Source organism: Zosterops lateralis (genome assembly GCF_965231275.1).
Source record: "Zosterops lateralis genome assembly, chromosome: 7".
Classification (NCBI taxonomy): domain Eukaryota; kingdom Metazoa; phylum Chordata; class Aves; order Passeriformes; family Zosteropidae; genus Zosterops; species Zosterops lateralis.
The window spans coordinates 27,496,727-27,524,476 of NC_139767.1; the positions used below are offsets into that span (position 1 = coordinate 27,496,727).

Sequence of the window (27,750 nt, forward strand, 5' to 3'; positions counted from 1 at the left end):
TAATTTTTAACTGAAAAGATTTACAGCTTCTCACCAATCATTTTTAAAGGCAGATAAAATAAAATTTAAAAAACCTCTCCCATCTGGTTTCTTCTTACTCCTTTTTACATGCAGCATTTACAGATGCTCAGAGCATTAAAAATTGCTCTATAAACTAGGGGAAATAGTTTTGTTACAGACAATGTATTTTTGTTCACTGAATGAAAAGCTTTCAAAATCTGTATTTGTTTTGAAAGGAGGGCATTGTGTGTTTAGAATGCCAACAGCAAAAGGATATAGACATTATTTTCTGTTTCCTGCAGTTCTTACACAGCTGATAGTCATGAACCCCCCATTCTTAGTAAAAATCACCTTGATGTTCCTGTGGCAAAGATAGCATAAATAAAAACCAGATAGATCCACAGACATAACCATCCTTAAACATCTGTATTATTTTGTGTTATCAGTACAACATGATGAAAACGTGGCTGGTTGTGGATTTAAGAACTTACTGGTGTGACTAAATGCCAGATGGAGCAGGACAGGGTTGTTCGGCTCATGAGGGCACTCATGCCAGGTTCCTCTCTACATGCCCAAAGAAGAACATGAATACACCACAGTGCAAGGCCCAGCAGAGCTGAGACCACACTTTGTCCTCAGGAGCTAATGTCTCTATTTCACTTACACAGACCAGATCAAAGAGAAAAAAAAAAAAGAATATGCCAGAATTGGTGGTGCCAGTTTTATGCGTATTATAAATGAAATATCTTAGTGGGTACATAAGGTATTTAAGAAATAGAAGTTTTATATGGCAGTATTTTAGGTGATAGAAATAACCAGGAGGAATACAGAAAGAGAGGAATACACATTTATTACATTTAAGAGGTGCCACACAAACAGTACAACATGACCAATGCACTAAGAAATAGAAAAGTAAAGACAGCACTTCACAGCACAGCTGGAGAGCTTCTCTTTGTTTTGGACTCTAGCAAGAGCTTTTCTTTGTGTTTTTTCCCTTGGCACTCACTTCTTGAATTTTGTCTACGGCTTCTGATTGTCAGTTCTAAGTCACAGATCTGAAAATGGGAGCAAAACAACCAAACGGCACAAACCCAGAAGGGACAGGAACAGAAGAGATAGGAATAGCAGGATAGTCAGAACTACAGAGACCAGCACAGATGCAAGTGCTATAGGCTGCTGATATTTCTTGGTAATTACCAAAGCAACTGCTGGATGCAAGCATAAAACCACTTCTCCTGAAACTCAAGCCTTATTGCAACTTTATTTTGCCCTCCAAGCTAGATCCTCTGAGGGGGCAGAGAAAGACTAGGTTAGGAGGCTCAGGGTTAATCCTGCAGGCTCATGACAAAGCAATATCAGAAAGCAAAAAATTAAGAAGCCTGAGGGATGCAAGGAGGAAATTCAAGATAGCAACAAAGGGCTAAGGAGTTGTCCCTGGCTTTCCTGCAAAGGCAAATCTATTTAAGTTTAGCATAAGCTTATATTCTGTTATAAAGCCTGTCTTGTTTGTGAGTCTCAAAAGGGAATCTTTCTGCTCTGAAGAAGCACAGGATTCACAAGCTTGTGGAAGTTTGCAATCTATTTAAAGGCTTTGCTCTGGAGAGGAAAACAACTTTGTCTTTTCAGGCTGTGCAAAGGCTTTGGATTTCTTTCCCTGAGAGGAAAAAGGATTTTGGTCTACTTGAGGGAAAGGAAGTGCCTTGGGAAGGTGGACAAAATTGCTGCATGATGCTGGAACTCTGGCTCGAGTTCAACATCTGAAGGTAGAAATCAAAGAGGCTTGGCAGGTATTGTGTCTGCTACATCACTGTACTTATTTAGTACACCCAGTATTTAAGTAGATTCTTAGAAGATTATGGCATTTAAGTCATGGTTTTCATTGACATTTCTGGCTCTGAATACACTAAAATGTCTGGACTTCAACACACAATGCTTACTGATATGATCTGAAGTCTACAGTATTGGCTGCAGCACGGCAGTGCTTAGGGAGGCTTCCTGAGTGTCTTACAAACATGAATGAAAACCCTACACAGTTACCCTTCTTAGGGATGAGATGATGACAAATTCATTTACCTCAGGCCTTAAAGCCAGCCAGCATGTGGCACTGCCCAGCTAGTAGGCAACTCACCTGACTTCCAATCCTGCACCTTAATCACACCACCACCACCACCGTGATCTTACTGTTCTATAAAATGGCAGAAAAACCCCCTAGCAAATTACTCTTTCCACTCTATACTATCAAACCTAAAAAGTGTGTGCAACTTGTTCTGTGGCTCTAGTACTACTCTAGCAATAATAGGTAACAACCCAAAACCAAAAAAAATCAAACCAAAACAAAACCCAAAAAAACCCCACCCCAAAAACCCCCACCAACAATAAAACCCCCACTAACCCTGAGGCCAATATACAAGGAAAAGAGAAAAAAAAAAAAAGACAGCATGCAAACAGGCAGAAAGATACAACAGCCACATGCTCCCAAATTAGTTTGGAGCCTCAAATGTCCCTTTCAACTTTGCTCACAGCTGGCTGCTCCCATCCTGATGGTCCCCTTTTAAATTAATGCTAGCAGGCTATTAGAGGCTCTTGCACAGACAATATTGTAAAAGTCTAAAGTGGTTTATTTCTATTTTGTTTGGAGGCTTTTTATTTTTAACTCTTTTATCTCCAAATTCCAAATTCCTGAATTCATAACTACTAGGAAGATTGAAGTGTTTATAATTGGACCATATGACACACAGACTAGAAAATAGTGTTAAGTCCACAACCAAATCAAAACAACACCCAGAAGTTCTGCCATTTCCTGTAGAACAGTTATGATGCTCTTCAATCATCAAGAACTCAGAAAATTAAAATAATCAGGACCTAGAATTAATACTACAAGAGTCCAAAACTAACTTTATGCACAATATAATTCTCCCATGTATTTGCTGTACGTGCACTTGTTACCTTCCTTGTACTTGCAACACTAAGTTGCAGCCGTAGGAGTCCAAATGGCAGGGGGTGTTTGCTCCTTCAGAACCAATCCACAGCGTGCTCTCCTTTCCACTTCTTCCAGGAAAACCAAAGTCAGACCACCTTACATCCTACAACAACAAAAGGTTTATTTATGTAAGCTGTTGAACTGATTCACATCCTATCCTTAGTTCTGAGAGTCTCCTGTCTTCTCCTTCCACTGCTCATCACCCTTTATCTACTGCAGCTGTTTTTCCATGGTTGGGTTCTGGAGCAGGCATAGTTTGTTCCACTTCCTCCGAAATTCTTGCCCCACCTTTCATACCACACAAGTTACTACTTTGCTCTACAGAGGGTCTGCCCAAATTCTCATGGTTACATGGAGCTTCTTTTTCTTTTCAAACACTCCTTTTTATCTTTCTCCACCCATAACTATCCACCCAATCTCAGGATTGCTTTTAGAAAAATTCTTATATATAGCATTTTAAAAGATAATGAAAGGAAAGAAGGAAAGAAAAATCCCCATTCCCTTTTCAAATGATAATATATGTGGAATTTTTTGCTCTCTCTTTGCTCCTATTTCAGCTTTCTCCATGTCTGGGAACACAGACTTTACCCCATCTGTGACCCAGTATTATGCCAGGTTAAGTTTCTTATTATTTAATGGACACATTTGCGACTGCAGAGGCAGTGAACTTATAACAACTTGATGACAGGGTGAGAAAGGGCAGAACAGGTGTGTATGTATTATGAACACAGTCCTGGATCTTTCCAGTCCGTTGATCCTCCCACAAGCAATCCCTTGGGCCTGACAGCTGGAAAGAGGCACGGTGAGGTATTTTTCGGTTAATCCAAAGGTTTTGCAAAATGGTTCTGTGTAGCTTGGATAAAGCTTTCCCATGTATCTACAGCTCTCCCTGCCACCTGCAGGGCCTGATCATTTGTTTATTGGAAAGCACTTGAGGAATACTGGCCAGAGAAACTGGCACCTTTTGGCTGGAGCCCCAGACTGAGCCTTAGGAAACAGAGATTAAATTCCTGGCTTCCTAATGTTCTCGGGCAAATCGCTTCATCTCAGTTTTATTTTTCCCATCTTGAAAAGGAAGATAACGGTATTTGTTCCATTTCAGTAAAGCACTTTGGGGTCATTCACATCACCTGACTTTAGGAACCCAATTTAAGCTTGGCTCCTGCTCTAGTCAAAGCACTCTCAATCAAGCCTTGGAAAAGCCTCTCTCTTTCTGCTGTCTATAAAGAGAAAATAGGAGTCTAAGAGTCCTAAATTAAGTATGTAAGCTTGCTGCTTGCAGACAGGTGGATGACTATCCTTTTTTAAGATCTATGGATGAAGAAAACTACAGCTAGACATTATAAGGATGACTTCACCATGACTCTGTATCAGGAAACCCTCAAAATGAGCAATAGCTTTCCCAAAAATTAGATGTTGCTAAAGATTCTGAATTTCAGAGTTATTGATTTTAAAGATATCATTTGAAAAAAATGCAGAAGTGTAATATAAACATTTGTCAAAGACAGCAAAAGATCAAAAAGGAAAAGTTGCTCCCATAGATTTCAGCAGGCATAAAATTTGAAATTCAATACAACTATTTCAGTGAAAAAGTTAAGCGTAACACCATTTCTACACTTTAATCTCACACCTAAATAGTTTTTATATTTTGTTACAATTTAAGTGAAAAGAAAGCGCACATAATCAATATTAGATTTAAAAGAACTTTTTGAAAATGCTGCTGCTGTAGTAAATACTTGAAGCGATTATGGGTAAAATAGTTTTTAACCAATGAACTGAAAAGGGACTGGTAGTATTACTGAAATCTTGTCACACTGGGTTCCTTTTCTACAATAAAAAGCCACAGTAAGAAGAAATGCACTAAAAGGTGTTCCAACCATAACAGATGGCACATTACTTGTGATATATATTTATTTCATTTGCTGCTTATAATGAAGTTAATCTGTACCCGTATGTCACTTTAAAAGGTCTCATTTCTATTTAAACTTCATGCATGTATCTTGCTTCTGATTTATATCTCAAATTCTGTAATGAAATATCAACTGAACAAAAAATGTAAGATGCTAGATATTGCTCATAGATTAGAATAATGGAATCATTACCTTAGCCCACACAACTGTAAATGATAAACAGTGCAATCTAAATTTCAAACAACTTCTAAATGGCCCTATTAATCACTATAAATAACAGTGCAGTTGGCCTTCTTTTCCCCTTCAAATAACCTTACGTAAATCTAAATAAAATCTAGAAAGAAAAAAAGGAGTTCTCATCAAATTCACACAAGAATGGAAGAGAAATTCTATAAAGAACTCTTTTGGCTGGTATAAATTGTGTCGCAGTGTTTCAAAAGCCATGCAAGTGTGGAACTGATGGCTGCATTTCTCTCCCATGCCTGTGAAAATGGCAGATGACACACACCATATTTGCTTGCATAACACCACCAATTTTTTCCTTCCCAGATTCTGCTTTTCGAAAAAATCCATGGCATAACCACTATGTGTGTCTATTCTAAAACTGCAGTACAATCTGTTGTGTGTTAGGTCAGGTGATTGGGTTGTGGCATGACACCTGCACAGAAATACAACTCCTGGAGCCTCAACTTTGTTCTTGAATGGGGGCAAGGGAAGGAAAGAGGTAGAAAAATGGTTGTTTCCTTCAAGTGTGAAGGAAGCAGCAGGATATTCAGGGCTTCTGGGCTGCTATTGGCTTGTGCTGGAAGACACATGGAAATGCTGTCTGTGGAGGCAGAAAAATAGAAAACTAAGACAGGACTACAGATACGGAAAGTTATGCAAAGATCTAAAGAAGCCTGAAACATCCCTGGAGCTCCCAATTTAGTTCAGACAACATGAACCAGCCCAAGGTTATGTGGTCTGGATTATGTTTCAGTGTGCTCAGGAAGGAAAGGGGAAACAAAGGTAAGATGCTCTCTGTGTCCAATCCTTACCTTCTGACCCAATGGAAGGTCTGAAAAGTCTGGAAGTCTGAAAAAAGACTGACCACTGAAAAACACCAATTTTACTGTCACAAAAGAATAGAGTACATATAAGGAGCATGGGAAATGCTTTCTGAGGAAATAATTAATTTGAGGGGGCTTATCAGTCCATACTCATTGTCACCCCAGTGATACAGTGATTTTACAGGGAATTATGATTCCATTTTCACTTTTCAAAGTATAGAAATTAATAAGGCTTTACTTACCCTTTCTTTAAATCTTTTGAAGAAGTACAGCTTTTGTACAGCTATCCTTAATTTTGCCCTCTTACAATTTTCAAGGAGAAGTAGCAGGAATGTAGATGAAGCAAGACATTGAAATAGGAGATAGGGACAGAGAAAAGAAAAGGAAATACCTTGGGTAGTTGTCCTACTATATATGGTAATTACCACAGATTACGTACTTCTATGGGCAGGTTACTTCCTGAATTTTACTGCCTCCACAGAATCTCTTCTCCTCACAAACAGTTAATCCAATTATATTAAGGGAAGGAGCTGAGCTGCTTAAGCAAATAAGCCACAAGGCAAAACATGGAGCAAAGCCATGTTACAGCCTTGTTACCACAAGGAAATACATGCCATCAATCCTCTCTCCTGAGTGGAGCTGTTAATTTAGGCACCATTTGGGTGCAAGGTGGATCTGGCCTAAATGGGAAGGAGACTGATGCCAACCTGGTAGTTATTTTTTATCACTTGGGGTGGTGTTTCTCATCTATAAGGAGACCCAGAATTTTGATGGCTGCCACTTGGCAGATTTCAGTTAGCCCGAGAGCCAATAGCTTTTATTTCAGAATTTTAAAATAAACAGCCAAAGGAGCAGACACAGGCAGCAGTAGAGATTTCAGAAGCTATATTAGGTAATTTGCAATGGTTCAACTAGAAAGAGATAATATTAATGTTTTACCTGGAAAATTTCTGGCTTGTCTTCAAATATCTTGGCAATATACTTGTAGTCAGCATAAGCCCAGTATTTGGAGTAGTCGTAACAACTGAATGGTCCAGAGAGACAAGAAGGCTGCCCACAACTCCAAGCCAAGAACTCCTCAAGTGTAGCTTCCACGTAGCTACAACTGGTTTCAAACTGGGGAACTAGAGCAACAAAAGAAAAATCAAATATTACATGAGCACAGAACCAGTAAAAATAACACACAGTTTCTCTCAGCTCTGGTTAAACACAACATGAGATACAAATCTGACTAGGTAGCTTGACTCTGGTCAATAAAATGGTTCTCATGACCTAACTTATAAATAAAGTCTGAGACTATTGCTTTTTCATTAAGGTTTAATTGAATGGCTATTACCTTGAACTCGCTGTGAGACAAAAGCAGACCAATAGTTAGTGTTGTTCTTCAGCATAGTAACTCAATAACACCCAAGTTTGCTAAACAACTTCGCTTTATGTCCCTTCCTAAGTGTGAGTTGCAAACGTGCACATCAAGTATTTCTGTATCCTTTATTTTGTCTCCATAGATTTATGCAGATGGACATGTTCATCTTACCCTTTCCCTAAAGCAATAACCAAGCCAGTGTGGTCATGCATAGAAAGCGAGGTATGGAACCACACACATGCTGCCAATGATCCATCTAAAACGCTGTGTGCCCTTATTTTTCATTTGGGACTGACAAAAACGTATTGCAGTGTTCCTTGGCAGACACAAAAAGTGTTTACCAGCAGGGTTTTGCTCCCAGCATGCTTTGGTCAGGTTGACTGATACAGCCTTTCAGCTCAAGGCTGGGTCACTTGGAAGGTCTGTAAGATAACCCACATCACAGTATACTTTAATTGCAGTTAATCAGAGATCTTAATTTCCTGCTGCCAGTAATTGTACCATCTTCAAAGAGACTTAGCCAGTGTTAAAAAAAATATTACTTCACTATAACTACTACTGGGGAAAAAATACTGCAGCCTGCATGAATGACAATGACAGAGCTGCAATTCAATCTTGTGTAACTTGCATAGAGCTGCACAGAAATGGGATCCTTTCATTATTGTGCAGCAGCAGCTCTTCATTCTTTACCACTTTTATTTTGTTACTGCAGCAATTCTCACAGAGTCTCACAGAGCTTTTACAAACCTTTATCACTATTACTTTGCTATTTTCCATTGTAGTAGCATAGGTAGTGGTTTCTTACCCACTACTATCAAATCATTAACTAAAAATGTCAGATAAGCCTTGTTATTCAGCAGTCTGTAACCTGGGTCTGTGCAGTAGAAGGGCTCCTTACCTAAGGACTGCATACAAGACGTATGAATCACTTGCAATTCACAAAATCACAACCAAAACCCTCTGTGTTGAATCCCATATCTGTGTTGCAGCCTCTCTCCTGATACCCAGTTTTCAATGAAATGTATATAATATTACTAAAAGGTGATCTGACAGAAAAATTAGAGAAAAGATACAAGCACTACTGGGGGTGCCTCAATATCTATATTATTTTCATGAGAACAAAGAGTGCTTAGGACCCTGCCTATTTTCCAAGATAACTCAGAAGTAAATGTTTCAAAGGCAAGAAAGATGCTCTTTCTACCTCTCAGCATATTTCACTCTGAGTTTCATTTAAAAGAAATCCAACTATGAAAGGCAAGACTATCTTGTAGAATACAATCTCCTCAGGGCAGGGTTCTTGGTTTGATTTATACCTTGTTCAGTCCCAAGGTGTGGGTGCTTATGGAAAAATAAATAGTAATAAAAAACATATTTGGGCAATCTAGACAGTTTTCTTAGATGACTTTGTAGGCTGCAACAAGGGTGAAAATGTTAGCAATGAGTAACTGAAAGCAAGAACATTATTAACCAGTTTGCTAATACTCAATGACTTAAAGCTGAGGGTGTTTAGTAATTGACAAATTGCAGATTAAGCCATGCAAGTCTAAAGTAGGCTGCCAGTTCTATCTGATTACATGGTACCTAAAGGTGTAACAGTCCTCTTCCTTCCCCTAATACCACAGATTGAATTTGGAGGGAAGGAGAGAGGGAAAAAAGTGGGTTTTGGAGAAGCAGCTCTCCTTCTTAGTTGAGGTCTGGTTCTGACAGTTGCCAAAATCTGCTCTTCTCAGAATGTTTGCAATGTGTACTAAGGAAAATGTAGGGGGGAAAAAAAGTGTAATAGCCTTAGAAAACCCCTAAACCTCTATTAAGAAAGCAAGTGAAATGTCTTCTCCATTTCTTTAAAGAAAACCGAACCCTATTCACAGCTGCTGGGGAATTAAACAAATAATCCAATCAAGTATCACATAGTATAGTAGAGTATAGTATTAGTACAGTATAGTAATTCATACTATAACAAAGCACAGGCATACTCACAAACAAAAAAACCTGGCCATGCTCATCCAACTCCAATAACCACTTCAGATCTCAGCTTTATGCAACATTAAATCACTGTACATTATTTGTACTGTATTTTCAGCCTCCTATTCAGCTACTGATTCTACAGCCACCTTTGCAGTCTCCCTCTATAGCAAACCTCAGAGACATGAATTCTTTTGCCATCCTTAGTGGCAAAACCTCTTGGAAAGATGGTCAAGTTACAGCCCTTTCCGACCCAACTGCACATCTGACAGCATCAGCTCTATCCAGCATCAATAAGAGAAACATCCTCCAGAGATCTTGTGACTGAGAAACTGATCAGCATGACAGCTTCTTGTTCTCTCCAGCTTCCTCACAGTAAACTCACTGTTGATTCATTTTACTATGCAACCTCCAAAAATGGTCAAAACAAGAAATGGCTGCATACAGAAGTCAGTTCTGTGTAAGTTTTCTTCCTTCTTTGTGCTGGTGTGCTCCAGGTGTACATCTGACAGAATGGCTATAATGCTGCATTTCCTCTGTTAGAAGCAAGACTTCTGTAGCTTTGACCTATCTTTTATCCCACCAAATCCCCTTTATTTATTATCAGAAAAATAAATCTTTTAGTGTGGCTGGAACCAGATGGGTAGGGATTTCCTGATTAATAGCACCTTTAGTGTTCTTGTAATGAACTCTGGTACTGTCTTTGAAGGTATCTTTTGTCAGTGCTTAGTCCTCTGATAGTATTTTTCTCCCCTTCTTACAAACACAAACTGTTTAACTTGTAATCAGACAGAATACTATCAGACAGAATACTATCAAACACATGCTTAGGTATAAATAATATACAGAAATAATACTGCAAGCTCTCACAATCTTCCATGTTTCAAATGTGTCATCCATATTGATATGCCTCAGGAGGTTACAAACTAGTAAGAAAAGCAAATACAAAATCCATGCAACTCCCACCAAGTTGCTCCATTTGCAATTCTCAGTTTTGTACATTAAGGAATATTCAGCTTGGGAAACCCATCCAGGCTGCAGATGGATGACGAGGACGTTGCTGTAGTAAGAGGTCATAATTCATTTTGAGTCTTCCAGATGAATCTCACAGCTTAAATAACCTCAGAAACTCTGAAGCTGCCATTTCAGTGTCACCAAAATGTGCCTTTAAGCAGGAGAGTGGATTTTTTCTTCTCTATTTCCAACTCCATAGTAGGAGTAGTCCCACCTAGTCTTAAGGCAATAAACCTCTTGTGAAGCATGGAAGGAATATTCAGTGAGAGATCAGTGCAATTTTAGTTCTATTCTAATAAAAAAATTCTGTTCTCACTCTAACCACATGACTGGCTCTGTTTCACCTAGGAAAGTTAGCAGGAACAATAAGAAAGAGAGGCCCTCATTAAAAGTAGTTTTAAGCATGCAAGAGTGAGATCAACCACCTTCCAAATGATAGTGGCACATGGAATGTATTACATTATTTCAGACTCTGAAATGGCTTGGATAATGGCTTCACTAATATATTCTTACACTGAAATTTTTTTATGGCATCAAAGGTCTCATTTAGTTACAATATAACCCCTGAAGGCTGTACCCATCTCCTTGAAGACAATTCTAACCAACATTACCACATAATGGAGGTTCCTGGAGACAAACTGATTGCTGCACAGGGATAAATGCCTTTAGGAAAAAGCAAAATGCAGATAGGGGCTTCAAGATATAAATTCCAATTTAAATCCACTCTGTATCTCTAGTGACTACAAGTTATTGTTAAGTGATGACTCTTAGCTACTCAGTTGGTAGCATCAATCTGTGACTTAGCTACATAACACTCCATTGGACCCATCAGAAACTCTGCTAGTTGGAACATCCATCTAGCTCTCAAAAAGTGCCTACTAATTAACGGAGAGTAGGACCAAAACTATTCTTTTACCTGGTAGGCCTTGTGTGTTATAGCTCAGATATATTAACAAGGTATCAAGGAAAGTGCCATATATACATACATACATATATATATATACACATATACATATATATATATATATGCTACACCTCTATTGGTGATGGGATGCATTTCACACTTAGTGCAAGAATTAGGCAGCACCTCACTGAACTACAGAGATATTTCTATGAAGATGTGTACCAAGGTTTTAATTCTACACCTCAGTTTTTCCATCTGTAGAAAGTGAGTAAATAATATCTGTTCCCCTCAGGAATGGTATAGAAATGGTATAGAAATCATTAATCCATGCTAGTAAAATGCTTTTAAAACCTAACACTCCAAGCATTTTCCCTCTAACACTTCTTTTTCATCACTTCTCTTGCAAAAATTGAACATGAAATAACATGGTCATGATGCTGTGAAGAAAGCAAATTTCACAGTGTTAAGTAAGATAGCATGATGTAATCCTACCACTTTCACTGGAACTGGCAGACCCTCATCTGGAGTCTTTGTGCAGGCTCTACATTCCAAGAAACAAGAAGTCCAACTGAAAAAGGTTAGAAGACTACAGAAAAAAATAGTTGGTGGGGTGTAAAAGACCATGATATTTTTAAAGCGGATTTTTCTGGCCTAAGGGTTAAAAAAAATTCCTAAAGGTAGTCAAAATACTTTATAGGCAAAAGGGAGAAAGAGCATGGCGAAATGTATTTTGGTGTATCATTGGGAGGGCCAAGGATGTAAAAGGCAGGAATAATGCAGTGCATAACCTTTCATGTGGATAGCAGATCACCACCTTGGAACATTTCTTGTATTTTCCCTCTATGGTATGAAACTCATTCTGTCCATGGACACACTACTGTGTGGCTACAGACAGAAATGAAATTATAGCACTTAAAATCAAGTTGGGAAATTGTCTTTCTACCATGGCATGTTCCAAGATGTTTGAGTGAATCTGGAGGGTGAGCAGTGAAATTATTGCACTGGTGTCAAATGATTTTCTTAATGCTTTATACTTCCACCATGTCTTTCATCACAGGACCTTAAAGTACTGAAAATCACCTAAGTCTTAAAAACCTCTGGAGGAAGGTAAGAATCACCACCATTAACAAATAAAAACCCCAAGTAAGGGTAATTATTTAGCTAATTTCTTAACAGTCAGGCTTATGGATATGGAAGCTCAGCTCACCTGAACCATCTACTCGTGTAAGATCAGAACCAAACACACACACTACAAAGCAAGGAAGGAAAACTGAGAGACTTGGTTCTTAAATGCTGGTGTTACCCACCAGACCTCCTACTAAAAATAAACACAAGAGAAAGAGAAGGGCAAGTTCTACTGCTGGCCAAATCCCATTCCTAAAAGCAAAGCCTGCAAGGAAAAGCAATACATGAGAGAGGGAAGAGTTATAATGCAAAGGCAGATAATTGCAGGACCTAAAAAAGAGACTGGTGACATTAATGCCTGTCCACCTCATTCTCACCTAAATCCACTGTCTTCAGGCCCAGCCTAAACTGGATTGTCTTTCCGTCCAACACAGCAGAAAGGTATTTCACATTCCAGTGCAGGGCTGGCCAGTCACCAACCATGTTACAGAAGACTGCAGGTTGCTGTAGAGACATCACAATTTCCTTGGTTTTCTCAGAAGTAAATGGTTTGACATCTTCACCTATGTACAGAAAAAAAAAAAAAAAAAAAGCAGATGGAGACATGATTTATCATACTTGAAGTGTTACCTACCATCTTCCATAGGACAGAAAACATTCAGAACTAAGACATCCTTTTTTTATGACTGATTGTTTTATTACATTTGTAGATTTTTTAAAAATCAAAGTTGTACTGCAAACACTGGAAGAACTAAATTAAAGTTTAAAGCAGTGTATCAGCACATAAAATGTAAAGCAAAAAATAAAAATAGGCACATGCTTAGAATTTTCACTTGTATCTTACGCAATAAAGCACTGTAGTCGAACTGCTTCGAAATAGGCTAACAATAAAATAAACTTGCAAATAACATCCAGTTTAGAGAACATAAATTTCATGAGTAACAGTCTTTCCACATGGGATTCTTTCCAAAATTAGACTGTATTGTCAGAGATAGCAAACCAGCTCCCCATGTGTTCACTTTAAACAAAGGAACAGTAGCATAACCAACCAGCAGGTATTTTTGAAGTGTTTTAAATTTTCATCAACAGAATTTTAGAAAAATGAAATTGTGTCGATCCAAGAACTAAACTAACCCAAGATTTCCATTTATTCCTTTGCTGTTTAGAGTTTTATATGCCCCACTGAAACTGTCAAGCTGAAATGCTGGTAATCTTGAATTAACTCAGCACTTTCAGAACTTTTTTCTTTAGGGACATATTCAGAAGGAAAATCTGAGGTGTTTGTAAAGGGAATCATCTCCATAGAGCTGAAGAGGTGGACTACAGCTTCAGATCACAAAAAAATCCATTCATTATTTTAACCTCTACCGAAGTTAACTCATCCAGAATTTGTATCTGTATAATGGTTAAGATTTAACATACTGAATGGATACACATGGTTCCCTGTGACTTCCAGCAGTTTATTTAAAACAAATCAATTCAATTCATTCACTCATTTAGGGATCAAATGATGGTCTGGCATGCACGATGAGTTAACTAAATACAGGCCAAGAAAATTTCCTTCACTGCTGGGTGCTAATTTTGCCTGTTGCTGTTCCCTATGTGTGGAGATAGCAGAGAACCACCCAGTCACATATGGGGCAACCCTGCAGAGCTAGCTGAGGGAAACACAGAAGATGACTCACTGGGAAAAATGTCACTGAGAAAAGTGCTTCAGGATTAATTCAAATTCAACAAAAATCCAAAATAAATCTATGAATGCTGAAGTGGGAATGGCAGGAATAAGAGGTGTCCTGCGCATGGTGTCTGCTGTATCTTGTTGGTAACTTTTTTGAGTCCCCCTTCTTTTGTCAGGGTTTAGACTCCCACATAGCTGTGCTTTTTGATTTTCTAAATTCAACTGCTATCTTCACACAAACTCAGTCGGAGGTATTGTGTTTCCTAGAGTCAATGGATCTCTTATTCCACAGACTTCCAGAGAAACAAAATCCCTCAATTTTCACTCATGATAACTCCATTATGAAGCTTTAAAACTAAAGACCTGTGGTATTTTATCTTCATGGAACATAAAGTTTTTAAATGGCTTCTCTTTCCTAAGACAGATGACAGGAGGGAGCTTGGATTTTGGTTTGTTTTCCACATTCCCTCTCATACACAGAGCAACACTTGACAGGATGGTGTTGCTGTGACACAGAGATGTCTCTGACGCTTGGCCTTCAGTCTCACACTCCAGCAACTTACACAACCAGGACATAAGGAGGCCTCACGGGGACCGTATGTCTCACCATATGGTCTTCCCTACCCCTGGGAGGAGGCGTTGGGACTTTCCAAGGAATAGGTTAGCACACCTAGAGGGAGCAGGTCCAGAGAAGGCAGAAAGGCCACCTGCAGACACAAGGGAATGTTGCTGCAGCTACCAGGAGCTGGCTGCAGGCACGGTAAGAGGTTAAAGCTCAGCAGGTTTTTTCACAGGGATTCTGTTCAAGAGCTAATGCAAGACTTGGTCCAGATCTGAACGCTCCCAAGGGGTTTATAAAATTTCTGTCTTTCACCAGTGCAACTATAATATCGTACAGAGGTGGCTTTCACCATGTGGGAGCTGGCAGGCCTTACCTACCTTTCAGATTTTCCAGCTCATAAAAATGAAATTACTTCTGCTCTAGGCCAGGTTTATCACTGCATGGCTGTATTTTTGACTACTCAGGGTTTTTGGGGTTTTTTTTTGCTTTAAGGGCACTACATTTAAGTATTGTAGAGGATGTAAACCCAAATAAATGCAAGAAACTGGTGACACTTTTTTGGAGGATTTTGTAAAGCTGACTTTTATTGCAAAAGCTTCAGTTTTATCCTGTAACTTCAGTCCACAGTTGGGATGTGCTACAAAAGCAGAAATTTTACTGGAACAGGCAGGAAGGCTCTTTGAAGCCAACTGTTGATTCTGTGTGGCTTTCTAATGTGATTTCCACATGCACATCATGCTTTTGCAAGGTGTGGTTTTAACCACAGTGCATAAACACACACAGTGGGAAGCTCAGAGCTGAAGCTACTGGGAGAGCAGGCCACTACCAAAGAAAAAACCACAATTAGGCTAAATTGCCTCTCCTCTACTGAATGATTGTCATGTCACCATGTTCAGCTATAAACATATTTCCCTATAAAATTAAGAAAAAATGAAAGAGGACAGTCTGTCTTACTAAGATGCTAATAATTCCTACCATCAACCAGTATTAAAATCTTTGTTAAATAACTATATATCTTCTCCTGATATAGATAATCACATACAATATATATAATGCACAGTGACATTTGAAACATTTTAGAAAATTTAAAGACTTAAATAAATATACATTAGGGATTTTAGCAAAGACAAATGTAGATTCTTGCTAGATCTGTGTGAAGAATCTGTGTCTTGATTTGCCTTTATGTATTCCTTGGTGAGAACGGAGTCAGCTAAATGTAATTCTTTCCCTATAACACTTGTCATGCACATCTAAGTGCTAGAGAAAAGACACATGATAAAAGGTAAATATCATATAGTACAGCAAACAGATATTATGATAATTTGGAGATCTCTCCTCAAGACCAACAGAGATTTCTGATGGAACCATATGCTGTAAGATTGGGAAAAGGTAATTAAAAGAGATATCTGAAGACAGAAGACCTGAAGAGAGATTAGCAGGATTATAGTTTAAAAACAATCTTTTCTTCAGTTACTGTTGTCATAGCTTCACAAAGACCTTATAAACCTGGCTGTTGCTTCTTGGTATTTTATAGCCTGAGATTGATGGTAATTGAATCCAAGGCAAAAGCTGAGGTTGTGCAGCATATAAGCAGATACAGTTTGGATACAGATATGCACAAGTAAAAGGTGAATAAATAAAATGTGTAGCAAAGAAGAAAAATATTCACTGCACATCTTAGGCATTAAATATCAAATTCCTAGGGGAGATTGGGTAGCAGGAGAGAATAGAAATGCATATTCCCTTGAAAAAGAAAAGCTCTGTGGGAGTCTTCATTTTCTCAGTTGTACTCTGATCCACAAGAGAAAAGGAATACTTCAGCTTAGTTCTTTCTCTCAGGCTCAACAAATGGTGTGACTTCACAGTACAAAAGGAAGCAGGAATAATTTGTCTCATGTTTTGACTTTACCTAAGGCATGTACAGAATCCTACCAGGAACTGAAAAAATGAACCAAGTTTTAGCTCAAGTTTTGTAACTGTGGCAGCCTATATAATTGGCAAAAAACATAGGTGTTCTTTAGAAAAGCAACACCTTGCAAAATAGAGATCTCCCAATTAAAAAAAGAAAGCTCTCCAGTTGTCTTTACACAAAGTACTGTCAAACATTAAGCCTCATCCAGACTTAGCACTGAGAGCAGGTAAAAGAAAAGTAATGAATTGGCCAAGTACTCTCCAGTAGACTTCGTGCTTCTGAAAGAGAAAATAATTTAATGTTTCTGATTAACAATTTTTCTGAATAACTGACTGGGGTTTGGGAATTAAGAGTTTAGCACAGCAGGCAGTCTTACTGAAAGTGGACTTGATCAAAGTTGTTCAGAAGTTAAATGTACTGTCATTAAAAAGCTAAATGTACTGTTATTCATTTAAAATAATTTAGCAAATTATAAGAGTTCATTAGTGCGTGGCAGTTGGCTTCTGCCAAAACACCCTGCTGCTTAAATATGAGATTTAATTGAGAGGCATTAAAATTATTTTCTAAAATAGGGAGTACAAGGAAATCCTGGTAATGTATTTGCTATATGCATCATCAAATTGTTTTTCTTGCAAACCTGTAATGCTTCCTTTTCCTTACTTCTTTTATTTTAAAAATATATTAAAAAAATAAAAGGAAAAAAACCCATTTTGAATACAGTAATACAGAGCAACCAGGTAAGTCAAAAATCACCTGACCTCCAGAACCTTAACTATTCAACAACCAGGAGTGGGAAAAGAGAAGATAAGGGGGAGGATGAGCAAACTCCCCAAACCAAATATATGTGACTTGGTTTGGAGGTCAGACTTAATAGTTTCACAGTACATTAACTCTGTAAATTAAAAAAAAAAACAACTTTAAATAATCTGCATGTGATTACAACACTATGCACTATAATCAGCCTCCTCTGGGCAAACAGAATGCCTCTAAATGCACCAGCATCTAGGTATTACTTCCTAGCCAGCTATTGCTGTTGCTATTAGTTTTGACTGTGGGAATGTTAATACTGTAAATGCACATAGCTAGCAGGCAGCTACCCTAGATTTGCAGACGTTTAGGTTACTGAAGGAGAGGTGGTAGTTGCATGGAGACTCTCAGGACAGACTGGTCTGGACTCGTATGACTGGCACCTGCAGCTCACTCTGGCAGCCAACACACCCTTCCTTTCTCTCCACATCTGCTACCACAGAAGGAGGGCAGCCAAAGAAAGAAAAGAAAGAGGCTAAAGGAGGAATTTAGACTCACTTTCCAGTGCTCCTTTGGCAGGGCTGAGCATCTTACAGTATTTCTTACAGGAAGTCTAAGTGACTTAGATATGGAGTAAGATAGAAGCGGGGGCCATGCCCAAACCTCATCTTGTCCTTCCAATAAAGCAATGGGAATTGCTGCCAGACTCCTAAAGGGGGAGGAAGGGCTGAGCCCAGAACACAGCTCTGGGAAGGACCTCCTGCTGCTGCTCTAAATGACAGTGCATCATCTCATGCATACTTTTAGGAAATTCTTTCCCTAAATTCCCTAAAGCTCCTCCTCAGAAGCTCTTCCTGAACCCCTGGTCAGCTTCTGCCTGGTGTCTCCTCCATCCTGCAGTGCAGTTTAGAATGCAGTCATGCCAGTTTTCAGCTAATGAACTGAATGCCAAATGACCTCAGCTCCTCTGGTCTCCTCCAGTAGAAGAAATGCTTGAAGGAAAAGACTATGGTCTTTGACTAAAACCTTCCACCAGGATATAAAAAGATAGACTATTCTTCCTTAAGCTAGACAGCCAAATTTCACCTTTCTGCTAGTCTATAACAGTCTATTTCTGTTAGTAAATTGCATACACCTGCTACTGAGGAAATGCAGTAGTCAAACCATGTCTTCCCAGTAACCCACCAGCACTGATACACATTTCTGACATTTCCTAATAAACAGAAAACTTAATACAAAATTCAATACTAATATAACATTATAATTGAAGGTAAGGGAACTGGCATGTCTGGAAGTTAATGTGTATATTTCTAAGAAAAAAAAATTATTCATATTACAAGCAAAGTTTATTTGCATTTCTTTTTCTGTTCCTTGTCAGCAGTATGACAGCACTACTCTTAAACGGATGAATACACCATATAAAACTCCATGTCAGAAACTGTAACCAATTGACTTTATTGTTTTTCTGCAACAGTCCTGCAAACTTGACTGACAAGAACTTCAAAATGGCAACAAAAGAAACTAAATTTTCTCATTTACACTATTTTCCCATAAACTATTGTAGTAAATAATATTCTCAAAATACATTTTTTTTTTTCAACAAGCCATTGTAATAAATAGTAATTAATACAATGGAGTCTTTTGAATTTGATCCACCAAGTGGTTATGATGGTAGTATACATGACCTTGTTCACTATTATACTGCACAGGACACAAATTGTGATTCATGACTGAGTCATTAGAGGTATAATTAATTGTCAGAATGAAATTATACTTCAAAAGAGTAAAAGAAGTTTTTGAATTACATAAATTATCAAATTGAAAGAGACCCACCACATGAACCTCAAGAACAGTTTCTGAAATGCACAGTAAGGGTATTAGATTCAGGGATTGCCATTATTATAGGAATACTAAAGAAAAAGTATGGCTATTATTCCATTATTTACATAATTCTATTTCTTTCACCATGGGTAAAACAACCAGAAGTGCCTTTAATCTTTGCTTCAAATTGCTATTTCTGTTTATAAAGGTTCTCATGCTGCAACATGAAAAACTGTTAACAGTGTATGTTTTGAATCCTGGGGTTCATATAGACTGTAAAAATACTGCTTTGACATAATGTCAAGAATACACTTGACCAAAACAGCCTACAAAAATGTGAACTACCAAGAACTTCTAATTTAATTTTCAACTTTAACATCCAGTTCATCATAGTTCTGTTTTTTTAATATAACTACTAAACATAAAGTAAACTCTTCTTTAGCTGAAAAAACACAGCTTTTTTACATAGAAGCTCATATTTCACAACTTTCTAATACAACAAACTGCTGCTAGTGATGTCAAGGTATCTTTAACATTTTCCCTCCAGAGATTTCCTTTCCCTTTTCTTTTTCAAATTAAAACTGTCTGCAAAGTTTCTTTATCTGTAAACACCAAGACTAAATATCAGAGAAGATGAGGACTGCAGGCCCAACTCTACTCAGACCTCCATGAACTCCTGTTATAATCAGCTGCATCTGCATTTCTGGAGACTGAAAGTGACCTTTAATTATACAACAAATCATGACAGTGCTGCTGCTTTGCTTTGCTTTTCTTGCAATAAGCAAAATCAACCAAAACTCAGTACTTTTCAACCTATCAGTAAATATGGAAAACTCCTTTCAGTAGAAGAGTTTCAATATTTTCATCTTCTTTTTAAACATTAGCATCACTGTACTCACCACTGTCTGATATAATACTAGTATTAGAAGGAATGATGTCTTTTATGTCCAGTCTTCAAAAGCACATAGTACATAGAATTTTAAGAGAACTCCCTGAACATTAGCAAAATAATAAAACTGCGAAAGGTTAAAGTTGCACTTTTATACCAAGACATCCAAATTACCTTACCATTGCTCTTTTTAAAAATACTCTTACAGAACCAAAAACCTCACGCTACTATACCTACTCACAAGAATTTCATTGTGTTTGTGATCACAAAGCATAGTATAGTTTAACTTTATTCATATTTATCCTTTTTGAGAAAAGCACGGACAAAGAAATAATAGATTCAGCCTCTTCTTTCTATATGGAATTACATGATAAGGTCACATTTTCAAAGAGACAAACAACATTTTGTGAGCTTTATGTCCTCAATATGGATTGGATCTCAAACACCTATCCAGACAATCAGGTCTTCAGACGACTCATTTGCAGAGCTCAGAGCATACCTATCCTATGACAGCAAAACATGACTAGACCAACAGAAACAAACTCCCTAATGTCTACATTGTTAATTATAGTAGAGAGGTAATTAAGTTACCCCTTGCTGCTTCCATATAAGACAACAGGAGAACAATGGCATGGTCTGATAAGAAATGAGAAACACATGCACCAGAGACACAATGGACAGACCAGTACCAGAGCACCATGACTATCTCTCCTTGCTGGAGAGATAGTGAGAGCTGCACTGAGGCACCGAGTCCTCATGCAAAGTGATTTTCACCCTGTATTCCCCAATTCAAGCCTAACATCCTCCACCATCCCTGTGACTCAGTTCATTTGCATAATTCTCAGGTTTTCAGGAAGAGAGGAAACCATCAGTCTTTGAAACTGAATTTCCTTAACATAACTTTGGGGAGTAAAATACTCCATTGATGTAGTTTGCAGTTCTTGCATATGGTGGCCCTGAATAAAATGAGGCAACACAGGGGCAGTAGTCTGCTGAAGCTGGAGTTCCAACATAAACTCCCTAAAAGGTCTAAGACATGGAGCCTGAAGGCTAAGTGAGGTAGGGAAGTAGCCAACGAAATTACCTTGATGAAAGACATCATGTAGCTTCCACCTCCCCCTCAAAAGAGATACAATCATCACTTACACGTTCATCATTATGTAGGTGATGAACGGCAGAACAAGCAGAAACCAAACATATAGTGACTTAAATGTGCTCAAAGCCCAAGTCAGATGTGACTTTTGCATATTCCTTTTGAGATGTGCAGTAAAGAACCTACAGTGTGGTGTATAGGGAATCTAGTGACATGTCTTTCAATAGCCAGCTACAAAGGTAGACTCCACAAGAGAAAGGAGCTATGCCACTTCTCCCTAGAGAATCTTACAATGGGCTCTGGCTCACCACAAACCTGGAATCACCTACACTACAATGGTCACTTTGCAGTGGGAATATACACACTCTGCAATCAAAAGGTACAAATAAATTTCCCACTGGAAAACACTGAAGTCTGAATTTAAGAATAAAATTGTTCAGCTTTCATAAGCTGAAGATGTGCTTGGTCTATATTTTTGCTTCTTGTTGATACTAGAAAAAAGGAAGTACTGTAAAACCTGAAGGACAAGGAAATCATTGTATGATGTTAGAGCTGGAGTTTACATACTTCTCAATAAAAAAAGAAAGGCAAGAAAATATGCTGAAAGCTACTGAATACGCAGATTGGAAGGTGCCCAAACCAACCCCAACACAGAGCAGATTTCAACCAACCTGCTCCTGAGCAACTAGAAGTATGTCAAAACTTGAGGAAGGAAGAATGTGATTTGCTCACACCTCACAGGCACCCTTTCCGAGGTGTTTTTCAAGATGGGGTGTAAAGAACACACCCATCACATCTCCCTGCTTACACCAGTGTTGTTTACGGCAGCTCTGAAACTGCACTGCCACAATTCCAGCTGAAGTCTGGAAGCTGAGGGAAATCCCTCGTAAAGAGACCTTTTTTTTAGATGCTGGGAGGAATTTTCAGAATCTGCTCAACACCACTTTTCCATCTTTGAATTAATTTTGGGTTCTGCCCATTTTGTGCCAAAATGCTTCTAACCTTTACAGGGTATGCAATCACTTGCTGCTTGTCACATTGCAAGGTACCAAGTTGACACAAGAAATGACAAGATTGTATACACAACATTAGGAGCTGTTGGGAGAGAGGTGTAAGAACCAAGAGGACTCTTGAAGTTCTTTGAATCTTTCCGAAGAATGTCACATGGAGAGCAAATCTGTCAAAACTGTGGTGACAGGAAAGAGCAAATGGCACTTCCTAATGTGCTGGAACTGGGGATTGCCCCATGGGGGGATGCTCTCCTGGACTGTTGAGCTCAACCATTATGTGACAGATGTGTTTTAGTTTATCTGGACTCTCCAGATACCTCAAGGTTGTAACATACCCATCAAAGCCTCAGTTTATATTAATAAGCCAATCTTAAATTGGCACACTGCAGGTGCCAACTTGTAAGCAGATCTACCAGGCCTGCCTCAGGGATGGCAAGAGCATTTGGAAGCAAAACCAGCCTCAGCCATGTAATTTTTGTCGGTCACCATTAGTGTATCAGAGCTCCAGGCGATCAACTCCTCCAAAGATGAATTCCAGAATGTTTTAGGTCAGACATGGGCAGACAGGCATGACTATGTGGTCACACAACCACCTCAGATGGACACACTACTGTGCTTAGGCAATTAGTACCTCCATGGGCATCTGTATCACAGTTTTGGATCTAGGCGTCATTCTGTCCATGCAAGACCTGCTATAGACATCAAAGTTATGGGCCAGGAGAGAAAATAACCTTTCTGCTTGCCTGGATGTATGTGCATTTCATCTGATAATATTCAAATCTCTTTAGCTACATTATAATGAGGTTAAAGCAAGAAAAATTTCCCCACCTCAAATATTACAAATGTCAGTAATGAGAACAGTAAAAATGTCACCACACGGAGAAAAGAGTGAAATTTGCATTTTCAGATGAGTATTATACCCATGAGTGAAATAATGCAATCAGCTAGCTGCAAGATAAAGCTAATTTGGTTTCCAACAGTTTATCAACAATACACTGCTCCTTTACATTAACAAATTTAACCGATACCATATCCTGCAAACAAGAATAATTCACACAGAATATTACACTGTGTTAATTAAATAGCTGGAATAGAAAAGGTCAGGCCATGACTGAAAGATGCGCATATGGGTTGTGAAGCTATGAAAAGATGGAGTGATTTCAAATCGAGAAATTAAAATAAATTATTTAAATCATCATTAAGTCAGCAATACATATACTTAGGTATTTCTGAGCCTATTTCAACAGCCTCTTTAGCTTGTTGCTGTTTCTCAGAAATGTCTTTCTTGTTGACCCATGAGAGAGTCAAAATATCTTGAAACCCATCATAAGATGAAGTGTCTTGGATAAGTTATCAGAGTTATCCTGCTTATATTCAAGTTTTCATTTGACCGTGCAGATAATATGAGGCATGAGACAAGTCTTGCAGTTAAAAGGACACCACAAAGCCCCACTTGCCTTATTTCTACATGGGTTTCCTGCCACCAGAACCATGAAACCTCCCCAATTACTACAGTTAATTGAAAAATGTTCAAAGAGAGAAGTACTTTTCCCCATTGTTTACTTCTGCAAATAGCAGCACTTTGTCTTTGGATGAATGCCAGCAAATCACTTAAATTATAGTAGTAACATACCCTTTTTAAATTGAAAGAACATTTTGGCATGGGCTAAACTATGCTGAGGTGGTAATGTATGAAAAAGACTTAGTAAAATGGGGAATTAATCTTATTTGGAGCCCCAAAGCATTACCAGAACAAGCTGTCACAAGCAAGTCTGAAACTCATCCTATGTTTTCACTGTACTTTTGTCATTACAGCTATACACTGTAAATTTGAGTTTGCTGTATGTCCCCCCATTATCTGTGCGTGAATTTTATTTTTCCTGAACTTTTGTAGACAAAATATAATTTTCTTTTGATCATAGTTCTGCTGATTTCAATCAGCATATACTTCCTTCTTGCACTTTCAGTCTAGGAAACTGAGCTGCATGGACTTAACAAATGTGATGTCTGTTACGTTCTGAGAAGAATTTCATGGGAGTCTGTGGTTTTGGCTGGAAAATTGTGGGATGAGGGCCACGTGTGAAATTCAGCTGTGCACTGCCCAGCACATCAACAGCTCTGACACTGACACCAGACCTAAAACCAGTCGGTGTGGATCCCACCGTTCAGCTCTCCCCATTTAATTACACAGGAATTTATCAAGCCAACTTCCAGACTTTGTAACAGAATGTCTAATCAAGCCACACTGAAATACCCAATTTTTTAGGGAAGATGAAGCACTGCACAGCATACGAGCCATTAATTTTATGACAAGTGCAGATGGTCGATATACAGATAAATTCTCACATAACCTAATCTAATGAATATGTACTTCAATCTATTTAAATGATAACACTAATGAGCATAGTGCTCCCCGCATGATGGTGCATTCACCCGAATTATTTTAAAATAAAAAATTTCAGCGCATGTTGTATCTGAACCCTGCTATTTTCTTCCTCCCAATTCGGACCGTGGTTGATTTGTATCCAGCAAAGCACCACCACTTCCTTCTCCCTTTAAAAGGACGGATACCCGAGGGATGCCCCGCTGCAGCACCTCCCTGCGCCAAGGTACCACACTGCGGTGAGGGGCCCGCGGCCGGGAGCTGATGGAGAGGCCCGGACACGGCCCCGCTTCCCCCTCCCCACGCCCGCGCTCGGCCCGGGTCTGGAGCCGCGCTAGGCCCGTGTTGGGCCGGGCCGAGGGGCACCTACCCGGCGCGGGGGGACGGCAGCGCTGCGCCCCGGCCATGCTCCGGCGGCCCTGCCTGCGGGGCGGCTCGGGCGGGCCGCCTTCGGCACCGCCTTCGGCGGCGGAAGGGGCAGCGCGGCCCAGGAGCCGCGGCGGGGCGGGGCCGGTGACGGCCGGAGCTCCCCGGCCCTGCCGGTGACACCCGGGCGGCTCCGCCTGTGGCCGCCGCGCTCCTGGCCCCGCTCCTCTCCCCTGGGGGTGCCGGCCCAGTGCCTTCCCCGTCCCGCCCGCCGGCGCGGCTCCCTCCCTGCCGGGCCCGGCTCTCCTCCGCGGCGCCGGTTCCCTCCTCCCCTCGCCGGCGGAGGAAGGAGGCGGCCGCGCGCCCTCCCCGACCGCGCATGCGGCAGTGCCGGGCCGGGGCAGCGCTGCCGCGCTCGGGGGCTGAACTGTGGGGTGTCCCTTCCCCCGGCCCCGTCCCCTCCTCCCCCGCGAGCCCCGGACAGCGCCCCCGCAGATGGGCCTGGGCTGGAGCAGCGCGGAGGAGCGGCGGCCCCTCCTGCCGCCCCCACCGCAGCAGCCGCGGCCGCAGCCTCGGGGGCCGGCGGGGGGCCCCGGGGGGCGGCTGCCGCCGCTGTCGGGCCGCGTGTACGGGCGGCGGTGGCTGGTGCTGCTGCTGTTCTCGCTGCTGAGCTTCGCGCAGGGCCTGGTGTGGAACACCTGGGGTCCCATCCAGAACTCGGCCCGCCTGGCCTTCGGCTTCAGCGGCTGGGACATCGCCCTGCTCGTCTTCTGGGGGCCCATCGGCTTCGCGCCCTGCTTCTTCTTCATGTGGCTCATGGACAAGAAGGGTGAGCGGGGCCGGGGGCGGCGGGGCCGGGGCTCTGGGACTCCCCGACCCGCTCCTGTGGCTCCCCCGGGCCGGGCGGGGCCGCCGTGTCCGTGTCCCCCGGTGCCGCTGTCCTGGGGCCGCTGAGGGGACGCTGCCAGACCGGGGGCACTCGGCCCAGTGGCCTTGGCCTTAAAAAGGGTTGGCTAATACTTAAAAGGCACCATGACTGCTGTTTTCAGTACTCTGCCCAAACGAAGGCACATCAAAGTCCATACACAAGGAAGCTATTTAAGCCGAGCGGAATTAGGGCACCTGACGTCGCAGGTGAGGTGTGGGTCTGGAGGGGTGTGCTCCAGTCCGGCATTGCCGTCCAGCTGCTTGACCTGCAGGTGGTCGTGATTTCTGGTTACCAGCTGTTAAAGAAACAAACACACGTGTTTGGATCAAGGAGTGTCATTGCTCAGGCCGGCCACTGCATCTTGAAACAAGTTCTTCATTTTTAAAAGCCGGCTGGACATGATTGCTTTTCATTGTGTTAGGGAGATACAAAGACAGGGAACACAGAGAAGTTGTGCTTTGGTATTTCAAAGAGGAATTCAAGGGAGAGTTTCCTAATTTGTGTTCAGGCCATTGCATCTTGGTACCAAACTTATGAAAGTGGTGTTTGTCTCTGGAGAACTTCTCCAGGGTCTGCGTTGTTCCTCTGTGGTCACCCAGGGGATCATTCCAGTGGGGTCAAGGTACCTGTGTTTGCAGGTTTCAGCTTTTGGGCCTAAATCCACTGAACGGATTTCTTTTAATTCCTGTTTAAACAGATCTCTAAACAGGAGATAGGCCCCAGTGGACCCTTGTGGCTCCTGATCCTAAGTGCTACTCACTGCATTTATTTAGGAATTATTAGCTCCATTTGTGGGAAGGGAAGGGGAAGAGGAAGGGAAAGTGAAAGCAGGCAGGGAGAAAAGTTGTATTTGAGAAGGTCTGTCTCAAAACTGGAATTACTTTTCCTAAAACTGAAGAGACACTGGGGGAATAAAATTTACTGGGATGAAAGTACATTCTCAAAATGAGCCCATAGTGGCTGTACATCCAGTCTTCTCTCAAGCAGTTTAGACTTAAGTTGGCAATATCTGTCTCAACTGATATATAATAGTGTTGTTAATTATCTTAAAGTAAGTTATTTTAGTTTGTACAGTGAAGACTGACTGCTCATGGCATGAAGGAAATAAAGGTAAATGTGAACCTGTGCTTAGAGAGGCGAATCTATATTTTTATTTCTGCATTTTCTATGAAGTTGATCCTGAGCAATGGAAAATAATACTGGAAAAGTTTTGAAGCAACTCATGGGAAAAGAAACATTGGTATTTTGTTCTTTTATAATGTGATTAGTAGTGTTGTGGGATTTCTTAGTTTCAGTATAGGTTGTTTTGATGAGAGTATGTATACAGGTGTTTTTCTCATTTCCTTAACTGATTGCTTTGGAGGTATTTGTTTTGTTTGTTTTAATTCCCATGTTCACTGGAGGTACAGATCTGAACAACTCCTTCGCTCTTGGTTTGTTGCTTTCCTTATTGAGAGAATGTTGGTAGGTAACCTGAGCAGAGCATCTCAGCTCATTTGGCTGTGCGTGTAAGGAGTACATATGGGCACTGGAGCAAGTTCTTTCCTGATCAGCAGGTTTGTGAGGGCCCTGATTGTTTTCTCATATTTGTTTCATGCTGTTTTCTGAGTCTGGGTGACTCCCACAGAGAACGTGGTGCTGTTCAGTTTGGAAGTGATGGCAGAGTCCTGCGACTTGGTTCATCGTGGAGCAGAGAGAGGAGCTACTGAGCCCCGAGTCAGCCATGGGCACACTTCCACTGGAGGCACGTTGTGGGGAATTACCTGCTCTGTGGAGAATATGTAGTCTAGGACGATCTTGACTCCACTGCTTTGAAGCTGTAAAGTTGGCTGAATCTCATCTTGCAAGGGCAGTATTTCACTTGCTCGCTGTTACACTAGATTTACTCTGGAGAAGCTACACCATTTACTCTTTGACTTCAATCATCTGTCACTGGAGTTGGCTAGTAAAGGAGCTGTCAGAAAAAAATGCATTTGTGAAGTTTCAACATGTAAAACCTGGCAAGTTTCAGAAGTATGACATTGTAGATGAGGCGTGTCAGAATCTGAGAGGAG

The 27,750-nt window shown here is 40.5% G+C and overlaps 2 protein-coding genes across 5 annotated transcripts in view; one reads left to right on the forward strand and one right to left on the reverse strand.

Moving 5' to 3' along the window:
• HSPBAP1 (HSPB1 associated protein 1) overlaps window positions 1-24,829 on the reverse strand; it is a gene marked incomplete at its 3' end in the record, with an annotated part of 36,558 nt that extends 11,729 nt beyond the window's left edge. Inside the window, exons 1-5 of one of the 4 annotated variants that reach the window (XM_083865701.1) lie at window positions 24,773-24,811; window positions 22,651-22,708; window positions 12,685-12,870; window positions 6,879-7,063; window positions 2,947-3,083 (exon numbers count right to left, since the gene is read on the reverse strand). In XM_083865701.1, the coding sequence (XP_083721827.1) occupies window positions 2,947-3,083; window positions 6,879-7,063; window positions 12,685-12,823 (461 nt within the window). In that variant the 5' untranslated portion in view covers window positions 12,824-12,870; window positions 22,651-22,708; window positions 24,773-24,811. Of the gene's footprint in view, window positions 1-2,946; window positions 3,084-6,878; window positions 7,064-12,684; window positions 12,996-22,650; window positions 22,709-24,772 lie in introns of those variants that run through there. The other 3 variants (XM_083865699.1, XM_083865700.1, XM_083865698.1) reach the window with 3 other exon arrangements.
• A 434-nt stretch (window positions 24,830-25,263) lies between these two features.
• Window positions 25,264-27,750, forward strand: part of SLC49A4 (solute carrier family 49 member 4) — a gene marked incomplete at its 5' end in the record, with an annotated part of 70,659 nt that continues 68,172 nt past the window's right edge. The window contains one exon of the mRNA XM_083864878.1: window positions 25,264-25,597. Coding sequence (XP_083721004.1) covers window positions 25,264-25,597 — 334 coding nt within the window. The remainder of the gene's footprint in view (window positions 25,598-27,750) is intronic.